The sequence below is a fragment of the Carya illinoinensis genome, chromosome 10, assembly GCF_018687715.1.
Source record: "Carya illinoinensis cultivar Pawnee chromosome 10, C.illinoinensisPawnee_v1, whole genome shotgun sequence".
Lineage (NCBI taxonomy): Eukaryota > Viridiplantae > Streptophyta > Magnoliopsida > Fagales > Juglandaceae > Carya > Carya illinoinensis.
The window spans coordinates 12,207,304-12,229,833 of NC_056761.1; the positions used below are offsets into that span (position 1 = coordinate 12,207,304).

Consider the following 22,530-nt stretch of genomic DNA (forward strand, 5'->3'; position numbering starts at 1 on the left):
TACAAAAGAGAACTTATAAATGAACATATTTTAAAATGAGAAATATTTTAACTATAAAAAAATTTTACAAAAATAAATTTAATGTAGCTTGATATGGCACATTAGATTTTAAAACTCATTTTATTATAATATAGATATAACGTTTCATATAAAATGATATCAATTTATGATTTTTTTTTTATATAATTTTTTTTTTTACTATAGAACTTCCCTTCTAAGATAGATATAATATTTCATATCTGGCTGCAACACTCTTTTCTAAAATATATCTAATAATGTTTCGTATCAAAGCGGATGAGTTTTTAAGTTAACTAACATATATTCCTAACAGCCACCTACTACATGCACGCATGTATATAAAGCTCATGGATTCCTTTTATTTATCTCACATTAGCAGTCTCACTAGAAAACTCAAAAGCAATGGCAACTCAAGTGACGATGTCTCAAGGGATTCAGTCTTGCAGAGACAAGGCAGAGATATACCATGGCGCAGATCTCTGCAGCCAGAAAGCTCGTGAGCTGTTAGAGGGGATCTCTCTCCCTAAAGGCCTCTTTCCAGTGGACATCGAAGAGATGGGGCATGACCCTTCATCTGGTTTTGTATGGATGAAGCGGAAGAGCAAGAAAGAGCACAAGTTCAAGCGAATCAACAAGGTCGTCTCCTATGATGCAGAGGTTACCGCGTTTGCAGAGAAAGGCAGGCTGAGGAAACTTACTGGTGTGAAGAGCAAGGAGATGCTGATTTGGGTTGCAATTTCCGATATCTATCTTGACAATGCTTCTTCAGACAAGCTTGTGTTTGGGGTCCCCAGTGGCCTGACTCGGACGTATCCAGCTTCAGCTTTTGAGCTCGAAGAAGACAAGGCTGATGGTCAGAAGAACAAGAACTGAACTCTTTACCGTTCTGGGTTTTTATGCTAACCATGCTATAAAGATAAAACAGCCGTATCCAGGGTGGGGGAAAAAAAAAAAAAAAAAAAAATCTAAAATAAGGTCTCATATGAATGAGGGGTGAGTTTATGTTGGAAGAAGTTTGAATGTTACTCATTTTAGAGATTCTTGTACTGTTTATTTGAGACTTTCCTATGCATCCATTTGATGCTATGAACTCCTTGTAAAAGAACATAGAATTCTCTCACTAATAAAGACTTGGTTTGAAATGGGTATGGTGCTAAGTTTTCTCTCCTAGTTTATTTTCTTTTGGCTTCTCAGTGACAAAATGAACCGCAAGGAAAATTAAAGCTTATGGTTGTTGCTTGGTTTGTTCACTGCACCTTTATTGGCATGTGCAGGAATCAAGGTGGTAAAAAAGAACTTCTATTGATAAGAGGGCTATGGATTACTCACAAATAGTCTAGACTCAATATATTACAAATCATTACTTTTATTGTTGTTATGGAAGCTCCATTCTATGATAACTTCATGTCTTGTGCTATGATTTGGGGCTTCACAGCAGTAGAAAACCAAAATCAGTGGGATTGAAATACTAGTTTACCACTGAATACGATTATCATCAAATAATCCTTGTCTTCTGAGTTTTTGCTTGTTTGATTCTTTTACTTTTATGGCTCTAACGGAAGGACATCAAATAGTTCTTAAAGAATTTTTAAGTTTGAGAAATTCTATCTCATGGGATGAGATAGAGAGAAGACTTGCACTTCATTATATACTATATTTACAGAGTAATTACATACAAGAGTGTTGTATTTACCTATTAAATAAGGGAAACTACTAGACTTTTCTATAATGATGCAGCAAATATTCTATCAACTTTTAAAGTCTTGATGCGTGATATCCTCTTCATGATGAGAGATATTCTCTTGCAATTTAATGTTGCCAAGATCACGGTGTTGTGGAATCTTCTCCATTGATGCAGTAGTGATATCACTCCTCTTCAAACATGGCTGAGGATCAAGACAAAGGCCAAGTTTTCTGCAGAAGACATGAAAGAGAGCCTTGGACAGTGGTTTCGTGTAGATATCAGCTAGTTGATTTGAAGAGGTGAGAAAATGAGTCTCCAAGCAGCCAAGACCTACGCGTTCACAAATGTAATGATAATCAAGTGCAACATGTTTTGTCTGAGCATGAACAATGAGATTAATCGTCGTATAAAGAGCACTCATGTTGTCACAATGGAGTGTAGGAGCACGGTGCAAGGGGGTGCTAAGATAACATAAAAGAAAAGATACTTAGGTGAGCTCAACGGCAGTGGCAACCATCGATCTAAACTCTGCTTCAGCATTGAAGCAGGTCACAGTTGCTTGTTTCTTGGCACTCCATGAGATGCGGTTGCTTCCGAGGAATGTAAAAAAAAAACTACAATTAGACCTTTGTGTGGTTGGACATTTGGCTCAGTCAACATCTGAGAAACCATATAAGTTAAAGAGTACTGTTACTGAGGATGTGCAAACTGAGCTTGGCAGTGCCTTGAACATATCGCAAAATTCTTTAACAAGTTAGAAGTGTGCAATAGTTGGAGTTTGCATGAACTGACATACATAGTTAACATAATAAGCTATGTTTGGCCATTTAAAGGTCAGGTATTGTAAGGCCCCTACAATGCTTCGATACTTCATAGGGTTAGGAAAGAGATCAATGAGTGCAAGAAGATATCGTCCTTTTAAGGGCATTGGTGTAGAGATAGGCTTACATGCATGCATTTCAAACCGAGTCAAAAGACTAAGGTTTGGTTTAGCCATTGAGATGAAATACAAAATTATCATCTCATTATTATAACTTTCTCAAATCTCCATACAAAATATAATAAACAATTCAACTTTTTCTTAACTTTTTCAAATTTCAAAAAATAATAATATTAAAATATAATATTTTAATATTTAATCTTAAAACTCAAAATTCTCATTTAAGAAATTTAAGTGGCTAAGCAGAACTTAAGAGCATAGCAATGTTGAGATAAGAGCAAGTCTTGGCTGATCTTGTGGACTTCTATTCAAGGAAAATGATGCAAAAAACCAAGATCTTTGATAGAAAACTACTTTCAAGCTGTGAGATAAGCTAATTGATACGATCAGGATTATTTCCGATGACTATCATGTCATCAAGGTAAAGCAAGAGCACAAGGATTCCTGGTGAAAAGTTGCAAATGAAAAGGCTATGATCGGTGGTGCTACAGAAAAAACCAAGTCAAAGCAGAAAGTCACTTAGGCGATCAAACCAAGCACGAGGAGCTTGTTTAAGACCGTAAAGAGCTGGACTAAGTTGATAGACATGATTGGGATGAATCGGATCCTCATACCCAGGTGGTTGGTTCATGTATATAGGGGTACTTAGGAAGCCATGCAAGAAAGCATTTTTTACATCTAATTGTTTGAGCTCCCAATGTTTAACAATGGTTATGGATAAAATAACTCATATGGTTGCAGGTCAAATAACAGGGGAGAATGTCTCTATGAAGTCTCCTCTGTCTACCTGATTACACCCTTTGGCTACGAGTCTTACCTTGAGATGCTCAAGGGATCCATTAGGTTGCAGCTTCACTTTGTAAAACTATTGACAACCAACAATGTTCATATTAGGTTTTCGTGGGACAAGGGTTCACGTCTTGTTGGCAATAAGGGCAACCAATTCTTCCTCTATAGTAGCGGGCCATCTAGGATGGCATTTGGCTGCAGTGATGGATCTAGGCTTTGCTAGGATATGGTTAGTAACATGAAGTTGTGCATATTTTGGGTTGGGCCTTCGCACTCCAGCTTTGGATTTGGTAAGCATGAGATGTTGAAGACCTTGTGAAGCAGATGGTAATAGAGGTGTGGGTGTCAAAGGAAAAAGCTCAGTTTGATGATCCAAAGAAGAATTGTTGTCTTGAGGTGCTGTGAGTGTAGCCAAGTGTGAGCTCTCAGATGGATCGGAGAGATAATTGCAATAGGAGGAGCAAATGTAGAGGGAGGCGTGTATTAGCAATGGGTGGGACAACTCCATTTTGATCATTTTCCTACCATTCAGAGAAGGAGCAAAGCTCCCCTTCAAATTGATGAGGGTCATAAAGACGAGTAGGTTCAATATAAGGCATGATGGACTCATCAAAAACTACATATCGTGATAGGTAGACTTGATTTGTAGGTGGATAGAAGCACTTATAGCTCTTATTTTACTGTTATAGCCAAGAAAAACACATGATAGAGACTTGGGTTCAAGTTTGTTGTGACGATACTCATTAAGATAAGGAAAACATCTTGCACCAAAGGCTTGAAAAGCACCATAATCTGTTTGCTTTCCATAGAGACAAAAAAATGGAGAGTCCATAGCAAGAGTTGGGGTAGGAAGCTTGTTGAGTATGAACATAGCAGTAGAGAAGTTATCCAACCAGAATCGAGGTGGGAGTTTGGCATGAAAGAGCATGGTAAGGCCTAATTCAGTATTGCTGCAATGTGTTCTCTTAGCCATGCCATTTTTGTTCAAGAGCTTTGGGACAAGCATAATGATGATGGATTCCTTTACTGACCAGAAAATTAGTGAACTCTTGTGCTAAAAACTCACTTCTTCATCATTTTGAAAGATACAAATTTTGGCATCAAATTGACATACAACACTGCTCTTTTTTTTTTTTTTTTTTAAGAAGAATAGAACAATACCCAAATTTTATTGATTGCCCTCACTTATAGTGGATGAATATCGTGGTAAGAAGCAAGACACATGGGATTTACAAATATTCATGAAAAACCCATCCCAGGTATCAAAATCCAGTAAAATAAAAACAACCTATACATTAAGCTAAATAAATAAATCAATAAAACCAATCGAAACATGCCTTTTTTTAAACCAAAACTAAGCAAACCACAAGTTTGTTTGTAAACAACCTACGTCAAAGGCTAATTCTAAACGACTCTCAAGTTTGGCAACTCACAATGATCCATTCTCAAAGTTCCTTGAAGCTGGTAAGGAATATTTTCCTTGTGTAAACTCTTTAGTACATCCCTTACTACCCAATCGTGCAAGCCAATCGGCTGTAGAATTTTTTTCTCTAAAAACATGTTGATACTGCACATTCATCCCCTCTGAGAAGAATTGTAATTTCTTCCCAAAATTCCTCCAAGTATCGAACATTTCATCGACCTTCTTTTAGCCAGTTAATTGTCAAAGGCGAATCCAATTCAAGGACAATATTATTAAAACCAAACAACTTACAACGTCTCAAGCCAAGAAGAAGCGCCATCAACTCAACACAATTGTTAGAACCAATACCAATAGACGCTGCAAACGCAAATTGAGTAATGCTATCATGGTTTAGTAACACACCACCTGCACCAGATTCACCTGGATTATTGAGACTGCTACCATCCACATTTAATTTAAATCATCCTGGACTTGGCTTATGCCAAGAAATTGCATGCACTTGTTTAGGACAAGGATGAGCAATCGACAACTGCAACTCTTATAGAATAGAAATGTCCCTTTTATTCAATCGGTCAGAAACTCTCAATCTACTACTAGCCCAACAAATCCAATATTTAACTAACCTCTATAGAGCATCAAAATGCTCCCTACGACCTTCCATACAAGTAGAGCACCTCCATGACCACAAACTCCAAGTCAGGATCACTGGAACCAACCCAACCAGATTACCAACCTGTGAGTATTTTTTTGTTCTTCTAAACCATGCTTCCATAGTCTGAGACTAAGAACGATTTGGAACATACGGGATAGCCAGAATATTAGAGCAAGTTTTCCATAGTTTAGAAGCAATTCTAGCACCATATAAAATATGATTCAAATTTTCAAAGGCACCTTCTTTGCAATATTCACATTTGGACACCACAGGAATTCAAATGCACCTTCTACAATCATCCACACTTAAACTATGTAAAAAGACTTTCCACATTGCAACAAAGAATTTCTTTGGCAAAGTAGAATGCCATATCCATTCAGACCATTGCCTTTTTGGAGCAACTACATACATAAACCAATTCCCAAGCATTCAAGGAAGTAAATCTGTCATCTGAATTTTCCAACCAAATAATATAAGAACTAGTTTTTGTACCCCCTATCTTAGACAAAATCTTGTCTGATAACTCGCGACCCACAAGATGCACCAAAGACTCCACATCCCAGCTATTTTCCACCATACATTCTTTAATTTTCAGTTTCGGAGAATCCACAATTTTGAAATCATCACATATCGCACTTGGCTTTAACCACTTATCCCTCCAAAACGAAATGTTACCTTCTTTAACAAGCCATATTAAATGACTAAGCACAAAAGGAATAGATTCCATAATCCTCTTCCAAAATCGGGTTCCCTTCAAAGGATTAACTAAAGAGATATGCTAGTCCTTCACATACTTGGTCTTAAACAAATTTGCCCACAAAGAACTTTCAGTAAGAAATTTCCAAGCAAATTTAAGATGCAAGGATTTTTGAACATCAATGAGACTACATAGGCCAACATAGTTGTAGAAGTGTTGAAAAGTTGCAAACAAATCTGATGTAAGACCTGAGCCCAATCTTGGTGCAGACCCATAAAGAAGTCCAATAATTGAGGAAAATGGTGTCATTTCTAATAAGTGGGATTATTTTTATTTTTATTTTTCTCCATCTCTTCTCTCCCCTCCCCTTGACGGTTCTCCCTCTTCTTTTCATCAACAATTTTCCTTTCCGTTACCCATGCCCTTATTGCTCTCAATAGCTACCATCCCTCATCCTGGGCAGCAAGCACCAAGCAACAACCACAACCCCTCCACACCATGAGCTCCTCCCTCCACCACAAGCAACCTCCCTGCCCAAACATTTGTGGGAGCCCCTTTGTGTATCTTCCATACAACGCTGGTCACCACCACCCATAGTTTTGCATTTTTTTCCACTGTCACCCCTCTCATTGTGATGCACTATGGTTGCACCACACTAGCGCATGTCAAAACAAGCCCTCGAAAAGTTCCTCCACGTTCAAAGCATCAAAATGCAGCCCACATTCAAACTTCAATCACCCTAAAACATGGCACTGTCTCCTTCAAGTTAATCCTAAAACCGTAAGCCTACTCACACACACACACGCACATATATATATATATATATATATATAGAGAGAGAGAGAGAGAGAGAGAGAGAGAGAGAGAGAGAGAGAGAGAGAGAGATGGTCCCTCCATTGCACAACTACCGATTCCCATCCTCCATGTCCAGCAACCACAACTTTGCATGCTCCTCTACTTTTAGCAGCCCCAAGCATCAAAGAAAGCACCACAGTTGTCCCTCACATCCCATCGTCCAAAGAAAAACCAATATGGAAAAGCCCCGATGCGCTTTGCTACCTTGCACCACCCTCTATAAACCAAACCAAAACTCTATTTTTAATACTCTAAATAGAGCACAACCAAAAGAAGCAAGACCCAATGTCTAACTATTTTGCAACTGCACGAAGTTGCCAAGCCTTGGCTTCGCCACCAGCATCCAAGTAGAGGACTTTGTCTTACACTTCCCACTCCCATAGTCTTCCAATGCATGCACCACCACCATGCAAGCCTCTCCCACATTCCCTCGATTCTAGCCATTGCTTCACGCTAGGAACTCCACACTGCCACCACCTTGCACCAAGAACCACCAATGTACAAACAACCACACAGCTACACCGAGAGCCAAGCATGCTAGAACCAATTGTAAGCCACATGCAAACAACAAAGGCCTCTGGTTTTGCTCCTCGAAACAAAGCGGTTTTGACTCCACCAACCCTGAAGCCACCATCGCTCACCCACGCCAGAAGTTCACGAGCAAACCAATGACCCACGTTGCATAGTCACTCTGCCCCTTAGAAAGTAAATCACATATATGGCCCTAGTAAGTAATCCAATGTTTGTTAAATATGATGATATTATGGTGATAAAATTATGAGAAATTAGATGTTTTGGAAGTCGGAGATATTTTAGGGTTTAATTGCATGAGCATTTGGAGAAATTTCATGGAAATCAAAATATTTTGGAGAGTGAAGATAATTTAGGGTTTCAAGGATTTTCATACGTTAAGGAAATATAAATTTTTATATCTCAAGTTTTAATTATGAAGTATGTGTTCAATTGAAAATTTACACAAGTTACTTACTAATTTATAGGTGATGATTGACATTCCCTTGATATTATTGTGAGGAAATTCAGAGAAGTTAAAAAGTCTAGGTGGACGGGGTTCTTATGCTAGATTCTGCACAAAAAGAAATAAATTGAGGTTGATTTTGAAAAAATGTGCATGTTTTGTTATGAAAAGAAATTTGAAACAACCTCAGTTTCTTTTTGTATTATTCATGAAATCTGTATAAAAGAGAAAGTATTTTTGTTATTACTGGTATAGATATGAGCAAATTTTTGGCATTCTATTTCTAAACTATGTGAAAAGACTGAATTTGTTATGATTATGTGAAGATGATATGATTCTGTTCAGTACTATGTTTTGATATGATGTGGAATCTGAAAACCTTTGGCATGACATTCTGATTTTATATCTAGTTCTGTTTCTGCTTTGCTCTAATCTTACCATAAGTGTAAACTTGTTACCTCTATTATATGGTTGGTACCAACTTCTCTATCTCTGAGCACACTCACTTTGGAAACAAAGTGATTTTCTGCGTGGTCTTTCTTGTATAGACACTCGGCGCTCCAAAAATGAAAAGGGAAAAATTCACTTTTGTCTCAGTCCAATTTGGCAACCAAGGATAGCACAACCCTATCAAGGGAGTCAAACATTGCCACTGTTCTGATATGATACTCTAATATGATATGATATATGATTATATGATGATATCATATCATCTCATATCGCTCTGATATGCCAAAGACCTTTTGAATATAAGAATTTTCTAAACTATCGTTCTGATATTTTGATAACATATTTTGTTTCGGTACTCTGAAACTAAATATTTTGTTATGCATTCTGAGCTTTGTAAATGACTCATGTTTACTTATTAGTATATGTTCTATGCTTACTCAGTTGTTGATAACTCATCTCTTATTTCTACAATATTTTTCAGATGTTTCGAATGTTTCATCTGAGGATCAAGAATAGGAAGCATCGGTAAGTATGATGCCGCCAAATCCCCACGCACGGACACGGGAAAATCGAGACGTCCGGGTGATAACATCACGGGTCGTCACCCTATCGACGAGTGCCAAGTGTGTGTATAAGCAACAAATGTGCACGAAGAAACATGCAGCGGATAACGAAAGTCATAACTAAGTACCATAATTTTTCTTGTTTAATACAAAGCTGTTCAAAACTTATATATTAAAATATTACAAGATACAAATATTATTCAAAGCAACAACAAGATATTAACTTCAACTTAGAACTCCGGCGGAGCCGCATCCTCGGCCTCAGCCTCCTCCTCCTCTTCGATCCCTGCACCAAAAATCTACGGTACCAAAAATGGTGCTGCAGGTAAGTAAAATCCAAACACCACTAGATAAAAACATAATAAACTCCACAATATGCATGAAAGAATGCAAATGCTCACATCCTATAAAATCACATTTTTTCCACGCATGTCAAAATCCCATTTGGCCCAAAAAACGTATTCCTCACCAACTCACGCCAAAAGTCTCATTTGGCCCAAAACATATCCTTTAAACATAATCTCACAATTATCCCCGATAATGGCCCAAAAACCAGACCGTCAGAGCACTGTAGGCGGGAATCACCGGCGAGACTTTACCACCATCCCTGCTCACCACCGTCCCTACGCGAGCACTATAGCGGGAATCACAGGCAGGACTCTACCACCATCCCTACTCACCACCGTCCATATGCGAGCACCGCAGGCGAGAATCACAGGCAGGATTCTACCACCGTCCCTGCTTACCACCATCCCTATGCATGCCTCTGACTCAAACCAGTCAGTCCAACCGTTCATATATACCATAAATCATTTCTCGCTTACCAGCACAGCTTTCATTTTTCAAACACATATACATGCATGCAACTACACGAAAAACCCAGTTTTTCCTTTTTAAACATGAACATGCGTGCACTATACAAAGCAAACATCAAGGTACAAATATCTCAAACAAATAACAACATCAACCAAATAACTCCGTCCTCAATCCATCCGACCCCCGAACTCCTCGGACTCAGTCTGGAATCAACCAACTAGCAGTCAAATAGTTATTATAAGAGAAAAATATATTTAAATCTAAAAGTAGAGTTTGAAAAATACTTACAGTGCTATACGGTATTTTTTGAAAGCTCGCGGCGTTGCAAATGACGAAGGAAAAGTAACGTAACGGTGTAATTTACACTGTGGTCGTGGGTAATAAATTACCCACTTTCGAACGGGGACAAACCAAGGCACAAAATTGATAGGGAATGGTCTTGAGATATTTATGAAGTTAAAGGAAACGAGTTTTGGCCGTGGGTGGCGGTAGAAAAGGCGGAGGAAGATGAAAAAATCCAAATCGGAGTTGAGCTCGTAGGAGCTGCTCCGGCAACGGATCGAGGCCGAAAATGGTTGGTTTAGGTCGGCAAGAGGTAGGAGAAGAAGCTGTGAAGAGATGGTGGCCGGAGGTGGTGCGACGGCGCCGGAATCGGTGAAAAACCGTGTGGCTTGGAGGAGCTCGTGGTGGCTAATGGTGACTCGGATGGAGGTGAAACTTGGTGGGGAAGTTCACCGGTAAGAGGGGAAGAAAACTGGGTGGGTGGTGTAGGCCACGCCACCGGCGAGCGGTGGTTCTGGGTTGCGAAAGCAACCAGCAACAGGGCAGGTGTCGTGACTTCCAGGGGCTTGTGGTGGCTAACGGCTGGTCCGATGGCTCTGACAATTGGTGGGGATGATCTCTAGTGGGAGGGGAAGAGAATGGTGGGGGTGGTGCACTACACGGCTGCCAGACGGCGAAGAACCGGGCTGGTAAACAGGCGGTGACGGGAAGGAGAAAAAGAAGGATTAGCGCGCGGGGAGAGAGGAACCGGGGAAAAAGAAGAATAAAAAGAAAGAAAGGAAAGAAAAGGAGGAAAAGAAAAAGGAAAAGGGAAAAAGAAAAAGAGAAAAGAGAAGAAATGAGGTCCAATCTTCGCTCCGGAAACCAAAAACAGATCTGCCGAAAACGATATTGAAAACCGTAAAACGACTAAATAAATTAAACACAACATCAAATAAATTAAAATCAATTTAAAATACAATAATTGAAAATAAATAAACCAATATATTAATTAAATTAAAAACAATCTTTCAGTGAAAATACACATAAAAGCGGGTCATCACAGTAAGGCTACGTGAATATAGTGAGTTAAGTACAAAAAGGTTACTTTGGTTATTAAAGAATTTTATTCAGCAGTTTTTTTTTTTTTTTACTTTATCGACTTGGTATTTTCGTAGGTTGATGTTTACTTTGAGATTTTGTGGTGTTTAGATTAATTATATTAGGGTAATTTATTTGAAACAATGAGTTGTATGTGTCATTGAAACTTTGGAGTCTATGACTGTATGGTTGGGAGATGATTTTAGGTAGTAAAAGCTAACTCCCTATACCTCCAGGATCGGGGTTTTCATTTGATTTGTATCTTATAGGAAACAACCATGTAAAATGTGTAAATTCATCAACAAAAATGGCATTATAGCGACACTTCTCTCTAGATATTACAGGAGTTGGTCCTCATAAATCATAATGGATCTTATGAAAAGAAGAAATTTCTTTATTTTCTATTTGCAAAAAAGGAAGTCTACAGGATTTTCCCATATGACAGCTTATACAATATTTGAAAATGATGAATTAGGGTGATGTTGATCAGCTTTGAAGAGTGAAGATGCTCAAAAATGCGAGTATGCGGATGTCCTAAATGCTGACACTGATGCCAACACTCTTTCTTCACTTTGCAAAAATGGGTTGAAAAGAAAGTGTATGCTTCTTTACGGTGATCACTTCCAGGTGGTTGGCCATAAAAAATATATAGTCCATTTTGCTTCCATCCCCATCCTTTTTCCCCATGCTTAAAATATAGTTAGGAAGAAATACTCAACAATATTCTAATGGATTCAAGCCTAGAAACCGGTGCAAATATCTCATCAAAATATATTCCTTATACCTGAGTGTAGCCTTGAGCAACCAACCTTTCCTTATTTCACACAATAGTCCCATCTTGACAAACTGATTCTTAAAAATCCACTTGGTACCGATTGTAATCTTTAGATCTAGGAACTAAATACTATATGTGACGATCCCAATCTCCGCTTGAGAATAGAGGGAAACTTAGAGCGTCGAGACATATAACACAAGGTTACATACTCCCATACATAATAGTTAATATGCAATGCATCCTATAAGTGCAATTAGCAAAATGCAATATTCATAGCAGATTAAGGGTAACTAAGTAAAACTTATGCCAAAATAACTAAAACATCTTAATTCATTCATAACCATCAAGTTCAAACCAAATAGTGGCATAATCTTAGTATAGTTAAAGAAGTCTCCATGGCTAAATCAACTACTTCATGCGTTCTAATGCACAAATGGTTAGGGCTATAAACATCAAAATGAGATCCAATCTTTTCTCGAGGTTGGGCTCCTCTTCAATCAGTAGTATCCACAGGTCCATCTAGTCCGTCCTTGTCAAGTCCTGACATAACTTCTATCATTCCAAGTTAAGTGATAATGGGTCCACAAAGTGTAAATATGAGATTTACTTGAAATTTCAATAAGTTAGATAACCAACATGCATAGAGATAAATTATGCATGATGAATGATAAATATGAATTGCATGCAATGCAAAAAAATCAATGTATATCTCCCATCCAAATCCCTTAACATTTTGAGAAAAACAAACACACATTTTCTTGCAAAGAACATTTTTCACTTCCACTGGCAAAAACATCATGACATTTCATCATTATTAACAATTCATACTTAATCATAATATCATAATGTATGATATTGTCATAGTTCCTCATATGCACTATGAGTACATGGTGATGATTGTAATATAACTCGCGTTGAAACTATATTGTCTACAGACTTGTTCTCAATACATTGGTAACATAATATAACATCATTACATGTACACCCTCCTCCTTTAGGTATTATAACATTTGACTTCGCTCTGGCATTCTTTAAAAAGAACCTATTTTAAGCTCGTTGACTATTTTCGTCAATTCAGGGGTTAACACTCCATTTTTAAATACTCCAAAGTAGACAGAGGAGTTTCACTAGGATAATTTTCTATCCTAGCCTTCAGAGTTATGACAAAATTATTTTCATACTATGTTTGGAAAATGTAGTTCGTAACATGTGTGTTTGCAGCAAACTTTCGCGTAAAACTGACCTTTATAGGTAATATGCTAAAAAATGGTTAAAATAACACATGTCATGTAGATATGTACTCAATGTATCATATAACATGATATTTTAAGTTCAAAATGATAATTATAACTTGAATGTGGCATTTATCAATAAATCATAAATAACTTATCAATGTATAAGTTAGAGGGCAACTTACAAACTTCCTGAATTTGGAAATATCGTAGTGGCTGAAATAATTTTGTATTAAGCTAGGATTTATATCACTAAGGAAGATCTTCATACCAAAAGGTTTAAAAATATGGATATTTACAAAAATACCCGTAAACTGTTAAAAATTTCCACTAAGGCATTAATTTTTCACTATTTGCAAACAAACCTTAAATTTTAACTAAACTTCATGGACCTCATATTTTTTATATTTTAAAACCATCTATACTCTTAGAATTGTAAAATTCAAAGTGAAACTAGCTCAAACATACACAACCCGTGGCATGCACTCTAGTTGATGCCTAAGTGTGATTTCAACTATTGACCCCTATGAATGCATGCTTATGCAAGCAATTTTATTTAATCGAAAATAATTACTATTGTTCTTAATGATATCAAAAAGGCTAATTCTTCGGTGATCAAGTTCATCCCAACACTTAATCATGGCTAAAAACCTTAATTTTCATTAATCATCCATTAATCAAGTATGATGCTCTTAGCCTAAATCACAAAGGCATGCTTTCAAAATTTACCCAAAACATGTATTTTCATCCTTATCCCAATCACAAGGTCTTCTGAATTCTCATTGATCAAGCCTAGGTGAAATAAATCAAAACTTCATAAAATAAGCATGATTTAATCAAAACCGTGCATACTTGATGATCAATAGGGTAGAATTAAAACCTATCATGGCATGCTTCTAATCTTAAAATAAAACCTTCATTGATCCTTCTAAGATATTAATAAATCATATCAAAATATGCTAAGACATGTCATAGCTAAAATTTTGACTAAAAACAATTTAAGAACTTAATCCATGCTTAATGAAGCTGGTTTTGAATTAAGCATTGTAACCTTTTCTAAAGTCAACCAAAATTCACTCCAACACTTAAAATCAAGACTTGAAATGCAAACTAAGATCAGGGTAAGAAAACTTACAATTTTTGTGGCCCACTAAAGCTTCAAACACAAGAACTCCAAGAACACTCAAACACTCACACCTTTCAAATTCTCTCTCAACTCTTAGGAGGAAGAATGCTCTCAATGCTCAAGAGGAGCTTGGAGATGAGATTTGGAGGAAATGGTGGAGTGGAGAGGCCTTTTCTAGGCAGCAATGGGGGAGGGGGCGTTGGCCTTAGCCCATGGTGATTGGGTGAAATGGGCGGTGGTGCAAGGGCGTGAAGTTTCCAACTTAGTTGCATCATCTTGTGTTGGTGAATGGTGACCCAAATAAAATAAAATAAAATATTCATTTTCAAGTATTGCCATGCAAGGAAAGGGTGCAGGTGCTACCATGGTGCATCATTTGAAGAAAAATGAAAGGAAATTTTTATAAAACCAAGCATGGTAGCTGACGAGTTCAAGGATGACATCCTTATACAGTTTTGATCATGTTCTTGACTCATCCTCTTGTCCTCTCTTCATAGCTATTTTATGCAGGTCATGAGTCACTTCTGAAAGGCTTTTCCAGGTGTTGGAAGGTGGGGATTGGCTACCAAGTGATGATGAAGTGGCAACTTAAAGGGAAGAGGTGAAGGAAACGAGGTTGCCGAGTGATGGGGCTTGCAATTGATTCCATTGGTTCGGTGTCATCTTTGTGTGGGAAAATATGGTCAGTTTCTCATGATGGATTCGAGGGTCCCTTGTGGATTAGGTGGTGATGGAGGTCGGGTGTGGTGGTGGCTTAGCCATGGGTAGAAGTGAGGTTAAAACACAACCAACCCAGTTTCTATCCAACTAGTGATTGGGTGCAATTGGTTATGGATTTTTGGTTTGAAGAATCAAACTAATTTCTTCCAAGGCTTGTTCTGGTTCTAAAGGGATCATATGAGGTGCTTAAAGACCATAGTTCCCTTGAGAAAAAGGCACAAAAATTTTAGGCTAGGGGCAATCCAGTCCATTGCATACAAGAGCACACATGTGTGCCAATTGGTGTGGTTTTAGGGTTTTGATATGTCATCACTCTTAATGACACGTGTGGAGATTTATCTAGGGTTCTAACATGATCTAAAAATGATTCAATTGAATAATTAAAGAAGAAAAATTTCAGATAAAAAAGGCTAGAAAGATTCAGAAGGAAAATTAAGCTAAAAATTTGGTTTAAAAATCATTAATAATGGGTAAGTTAATTAATGGTCTTAACCTAAATTCAAAACTTAATTTGAGTCCAAAGAATTACTAAGGGTATAATATGAGCTTGAGGAAACCAATGGTATGGTATTTTGGGCTTCAGATTGAAGAGTAGGTAAAAAAAAAAAAAAAAAAAAAAGAAGAAAAGAAAAGCAAAACAAGTCTTTGGGCCTTGTTGGGCTAAAAGGCCTTGAATTTGAGCTGATGGTTTATGGGCTTTGGGTGTGAGTTGATAGGAGGCTTTAGTTCCAGATTTTTTAGATATTATTAGAGGCCTCAAGATCCATAGAGTTAGGGTTTGAAAGGCTTGCCTTGACATAATTGGGCCATGGGTCAAATCCACACCAAGTTAGACCCAAAAGGCCTTTATATGTATTCCTCATACTTGGCCCAACCCTCACCAAGGCTATCCTACCAAGGCTTATATTCTTATAAGGCTTTGTTTAAGTCTTCTAAGTCTTGGCCCATTAATATTCTAAAGTTCTAAGGCCTTAAAAGAATCACTAATGGGCTGGCTTCACTAAATCACTTAGTCTTAACCCTTAATCTTAATAATTAATGACACTGAGTGTCATAGTCTAAATAAGTCTAACTATCTCCAATAAAATAATAATAATAATAATAATATATAAAGCCCAAAATTATAAGCTTTAAACTAAGGGCATTTACAGGTAATCCTAATGGGTAATTAGGTGGGGTGTTACACTATACATCATTCATAATGAGTTGATTTACTTCTTCATGCATGGAGTTTATCCAATTTTTATCACTTAGGGCTTTTTCTACCCCTTTTGGTTCAACCTAAGAAATGTAAGTTAAGTGAGATAATAGATTTATCATTTTCCTTCTTAGTCACATTCCTTCATTTAAATCACAGATGATTTTATCTTGAGGAAGATCTAACTTGATTCTCGAGGAGGGCTCTTTATATGGACAGCTTCTTGCCTCGTGGGTGTGTTAGAATTTTCATCAAGGTCAGTAGACTCTTTACCCCTAGTCTCACCTAGTGCATCTACTTGCTCCCTATTAATTGATGCCTCTCTAGATGTATCATCTACAACTACATTTATGAATTTCATAATAGTTCAAGTGTGTAGGTTGTAGATCCTATAGGCCTGACTATTTCTAGAGTAATCAAGAAAAATTTCCTTATCACTTTTTTGGTCGAACTTAGCCAAGTTTTTCCAATCTTTCAATATGTAACATCTAATCTCAAAGACTCTAAAGTGCCTGGCCTCAAGTAGACTCTTTTCACTATGTGACATGCAATGTTTACAACTTCTCTCCAGACGTGAGTAGGTAGGTTGTTATTGTGAATCATAATCCGGGAACTCTTGCTGAGGAGTGATAGGTGCATAGAACTCTTGGTGAGTGCCCTCTTCATCATAGAACCTGTCAAAGTTGGAATTTTGAAACTCCCTACCATGGTCACTCCTAATCTTGGGTATGGGATTTCCTTGTTCACATTGAAGTCTCTTACATAGGGCTTTAACTATATCAAAAGCTTCACTCTTCTCTCTCAAAGATCCTACCCAAGAATATTGGGGTAAAGTCATATACCATCACCAATATGTATTTCTTCCCTCCTAGGCTCTCAGTTCTATATGGTCCCATAAAATAAAGGTGAAACAACTCCAATGGCCTTCAAGTTGGGATGAATTTTGTGTTCTTGTAAGCTGCTCTAACCTGTTTCCCAAATTGACATGGCACTCAAACGAAAGACTCAACTTTACCTAGTGCAAGTAATCCCACTACCATTTCTTTCTTGGAGATCTTAGACAAGTCTTTATGATTTATATGTCTAAGTCTTTGATGCCAAAGATCAGCTATATCAATCTTGGCACTCTTGCAACTATAATGTGGTTAGGAACAATACCATAACAAATATCAGAAGTCCAGACTCCTTTCATTGCATAGTTACCATGGATATTAAAAACATAACACATTTGTTTTAAAAATAGACTTCAACACCATAATCAAACATTTGACTAATACTAGTAGGTTAGCTTCTAGACCATCAACAAATAAGACATCATGCAATATGGGTAAACAAGGGACTTCAGTTTCACCTTTACAAAGTATATGTGCTTTACCACCATGCCCAAAGTTACAGTTCCACATCTATAATCCTCTCCAATTTTGAATAGAGATTTTTTACCAAACATGTGTCTAGAATATCCACTATCAAAGTACCTTACAGAGGTGTCCCTAGTCTTTAGAGCAATGTGTGCTACATGATAGGTGTGTTTCTCCCCCTTTTTCATCCACACCATTCTAGAGTCGGGAGAATTCAACTTGTTAGCTCTCCTATTTGCAGTGAATTGGTCTAACTTTTTATTGATAATACCATTTCGCTTGGTTAAAGTCATGACTTCACTAATTAGATTTCAATGTCCCTTCCTTGAGGAAAAAAAAAAATCAGCTTTCCCTGGGTAAACTCCAAGTTCAAAGAAGTTTGGTTGAATGTGACCAATACCTCCACAATGGTGGCACATGGGGCTCTCTTTGTGAGCTCTTTAACAAAAGCTTTTCATATACTTCCTACAAGTCATCGTCATACTCAAATTCATTTCTAGATACAATCTCATTATTGAAAGCATTCTCACTATTGTTACTTTCGCAACCAACAGAAGAGGCAAAGGCCATCTAATTGAGATTTTCTTCTAAAGAAGAGTTCTCAAATGAGTCACTTGACTTAGATTCATTATCACTCAATGAAGTAGCCATTGCTTGTTCCTCTGGCTTTTGTAGTTGGCACACTCAATGCAAATATGTTCAAAGCCATGGCACACACGACATTGTGTTTGATGGTACTTTATCCTCGGTAACTCTTAGAACTCCCCTCTCTATTGGCTGAAACAAAATTTCCCTTGAATTTCTCAAAAGTTCTTTTGTTCTTTCTTGGTTCTTACCCTTTCTAGATGCAAGCAATTTCCTAAATTTCTTAGCATAAATGGCTATTTCCTTATCACACATTGTTTACCCGTCAGATGATTCATTAGACTTTCCTCTACCTATTTTGATAGCAATAGACTTATTTTTCTTTGGTTGGGAAAAATTGTACTCATAGTTTGAAGTGATCCTACCAACTCTTCAATTCTCATATTTTCTAAACTTTTGCTCTCTTCTATTGCAGTGACCTTGTGAGACGCCCCCAAATTCTGTTTGGGATCGGACGGACATTTGAAGCGTCGAGACATGCAACACAAGGTTACCTGCCCCCGTTCATGACATATAAGATGCAATGTTCCTAACATGCATCTAACATTATGCAATATTCGCAGCGGATAATTTTTTCTTTAGCAATACTATGCACCAAATTGAAAATATCTCAAATGCTTAAAACATACTTCATACATAAAGACCCATTGAATAGATCACAACACTAGTCCAAAATGGTTATGATCCCAAAAAGTACTAAAGATGCAACTCTATTGTACAAATAGTAATTTACGTTAACTACTATATTAACATTGACGTCGCATCGTCGCTTAGTCAACTGTGTCTAGTTGATCAGCTCCTGATTCTCCTTCAGGTCCTGTAACAAGATCTACCATTCGAGAGGAATGGTAGTTGGGACTACCAAAGTGAGATTTGAATCTCAGTAAGTTAACAAAAAACTTCCACACAAGCTAATGATGCATGCATAACAGTAAAAGCATAAATGCATAATCAAATTCATAAGTAATTAAAACATAACTTGGCGTATAACATAGCATAATTGACATAACTTAAATTGAAGCATGAACTGAACCTGACTTGACATGAACTTGATTTGAAACTTGACTTAACATGAAAAATACATACTCCACAGTTGTTGTGGCTCCATGTATTCTACGTGTAAATACATACTCCCACAGTTGTTGTGGCTCCATGTATTCTACACAAACTTGACTTAACATGAAAAATACATACTCCACAGTTGTTGTGGCCCCATATATTCTACTTGTAAATACATACTCCACAGTTGTTGTGGCCCCATGTATTCTACACAAACTTGACTTAACATGAAAAATACATACTTCACAGTTGTTGTGGCCCCATGTATTCTACGGAAACTTATTCTTTAACTGCTTAAATACATACTCCACAGTTGTTGTGGCCCCATGTATTCTACGTGTCACAATTGTTGTGTCTCACGTAGTGTATGCGTCACAATTGCTGTGACCCCATACATAAGTAATCAAGATGAAACGTGACTGGAATACGAAATGACTGAAACCCTGACGTAACATAACATGACTTGAATATAACTTGAAATACATGACCAACTTGAAATAGAAATATTTCGTAACATTGCATAACATATAATAGACAACATATTTAACATGACATACTTGCAACAGTGAATATTACATGACTTGACATACATGTAATAGATGGCATACTTAGCATGACGTACTTTAAGGTACAGTAATACATGACAGAATATATTATGTAACAGATAAAAATTGATAACAGAATAAATTCTATATAATAGACAATTACGTGATAACTTGGCATGGCATGACATATTATGATAACATATATACATACACTGTAGTTCTTTTACTTAGCACACATACCACAGTAGACTGCTAGTAAGTTAAAAAATTAACTTACCTCGATCTCCGCATTTCTTATAAAACTTCAAGTGCGATCACGAGGAACTGTAATTAGTGATTCTAAAAGTTAGAACTAAATCACTAATAATTTGAAATATGGAAAATACTAACTTAAAGAGTAAAATTTTCATTTTACTCTCTACATGTGGGAAAATGACTGTTTTACCCCATAACTTAAGGATTTTGCATACTAACTCCAAAAGTTTCCAAAATTTACATTCCTCATGTAAATTTTGTCCTAAACTTAAATATCAACTCAGAAAAATTTAAAACAAAACACAACTATGAAGAACACACTATGGCCGAAACATCCATAGGTCATTTCCCTTGATTTTTGTTGCAATTCCTTCCAACTTCAAAACTCATGCTTAAACCAAAATTTTGCAACAAACATCTTCCAATCCTAAGTTCAAAACCATACTTAAAACATCTATTTAGGAAAAGCTAATAATTAACACCAAACTTTTTTGTAAAAAGATCCAAGCACTTGAATCACAAGTTTTGACCTTAAATCAAAACATCTCCAAGAATTTCAAAAATCAAATCTTACTTCTAACATATTCATAATATCATCCTAACATCAACCATTCTTTAAATCATCAAACTAAATTCACCAAAATCACAAAATAACATTTGGAGTTTTTGGTTTTACACTTAGTCCAAAAACAGAAACTTTTTCCTCAACTAGTTTTGATAAATCTCTTGATCTATGACTTATAAATATATGATCTTCAAACCAAACCATCACATGGTTTAAAAAGATGTCCTAAAATATATATAAGCTTCTAATTCAAGATCACATGGTTAGAAATTAATCAAAACATAAATTTAGCCAAGAATATCCACACTTTGGCTTATCTGAATATCTCTTTGCTTAAAATTTCATATCTTTGAAACTAACATCAAATATCTTCAAAATAATAATATAACATGTATATAAGATGGTTAGGATCCTCCAATAAAATTATCAAAGTCATTGGAATAGGTTTAGACCACCAAAGAGTTAAACTTTCTCAAAACAGAAACTGTTTTTCCTCTTCCAGTTTCTAAGTTTCTAAATCTAAGAAAATATTTCATCAAAACCTTTAATCATGCAAAAATCCTCAACCAATAATCATATACACATGTTAACAATACTCCATAAAAATTTCGGACCAATATCTATCCATTAGCTTGGTCAAAAACTCCAAACTATAACATATTCTCCAGTTTATCTCCCAGAATGACCTTTCTATAGTTTATATAATATTTTACTGACCAAATGATCTTCAAATGAGACAAATAAGATATTCACGTAAACTAGACTCAAAAAGGAACAATGTATATGAAGGAGACTTTATGATAAAATACTTACAAAAGCTTCGAAATGGGTGTGCAAAAGACCTCCTAAAAGCTGTCCGAGAGAGAGTGTTTGATATTCTTTCAATGGAAAGTGTAAATGAAGATAATTTCGTGGGGAGAGATGACTGGAGATACTTATGGATGAGATATGGAAGAGATGAGGCTGGAGTTGAGAGTTGAGTGTAGTTTTCTCCTACCCAAAATATATATAAAAGATTATCTCATAATATTCTATCCAATAGTATCTACAAAAAATCAACTTAAGATATTTTTATCTAATAATATCTATAAAAATCAACTCAAAATATTTTTACCCAATAATATTCATGAAAATTACCTCAAGATATTTCTTTTTATCCAATAATATCTACAGTTTTGAACAGACGTTTTGTCCGAAAATATGAAAAAATGTTATTGCGCTATAAGACTTTAAATAACCCTCCGAATCTAATGGCACAAACCATAATACATTTTGACACTTCTAACTATCTCCAATAATCAAAAACACACTTCTGATACCATAGTAAATAATAACACTAACTATGTAGTTAGACAAAAACCTATACGATTAATGGATTCGTGAAAACTTATGGGGTTTTCACGAGGTTCCTAAAGTTAATAGAAATTTCACAATTGAATTTCTAGCGGGCTGTTACACCTTGGGTAAAAACCTCTCAGGTAGAGATCTAAGGACTTTTCTCCCTACTCTATTTTCATGAATCTTCTAGATTAAAACTTGAATTGACAATGTTATTAAGTTTGGCACAGAGCTCATCAAAAGATTCATCATTTTTCATCTTGAATTCTTTGAAACAAGTAGTCAACATTTGCAGTTTGAAATTCTTGATAGACCTAGTACCTTCATGGGCAACCTCTAGAATATCCCATGCCTCTTTACTTTATTCATACTTGGAGATTTGCTTGAGCTCCTCGGGAGAAATGGCCATATGATCAGCTAATGATTTCAACTTCCAAGTGCAGAAGCTGTTAAAATAATACAAGGATAAATCCCAAGATCGAATTCACA

The 22,530-nt window shown here is 36.4% G+C and overlaps 1 protein-coding gene across 1 annotated transcript; it reads left to right on the forward strand.

Moving 5' to 3' along the window:
* The first annotated feature begins 420 nt into the window (after positions 1–420).
* LOC122278430 lies at positions 421–891 on the forward strand. Its single transcript, XM_043088619.1, has one exon. It carries the CDS (start codon positions 421–423, stop codon positions 889–891), a length of 471 nt encoding a protein of 156 aa, XP_042944553.1.
* The last annotated feature ends 21,639 nt before the right edge of the window (positions 892–22,530 follow it).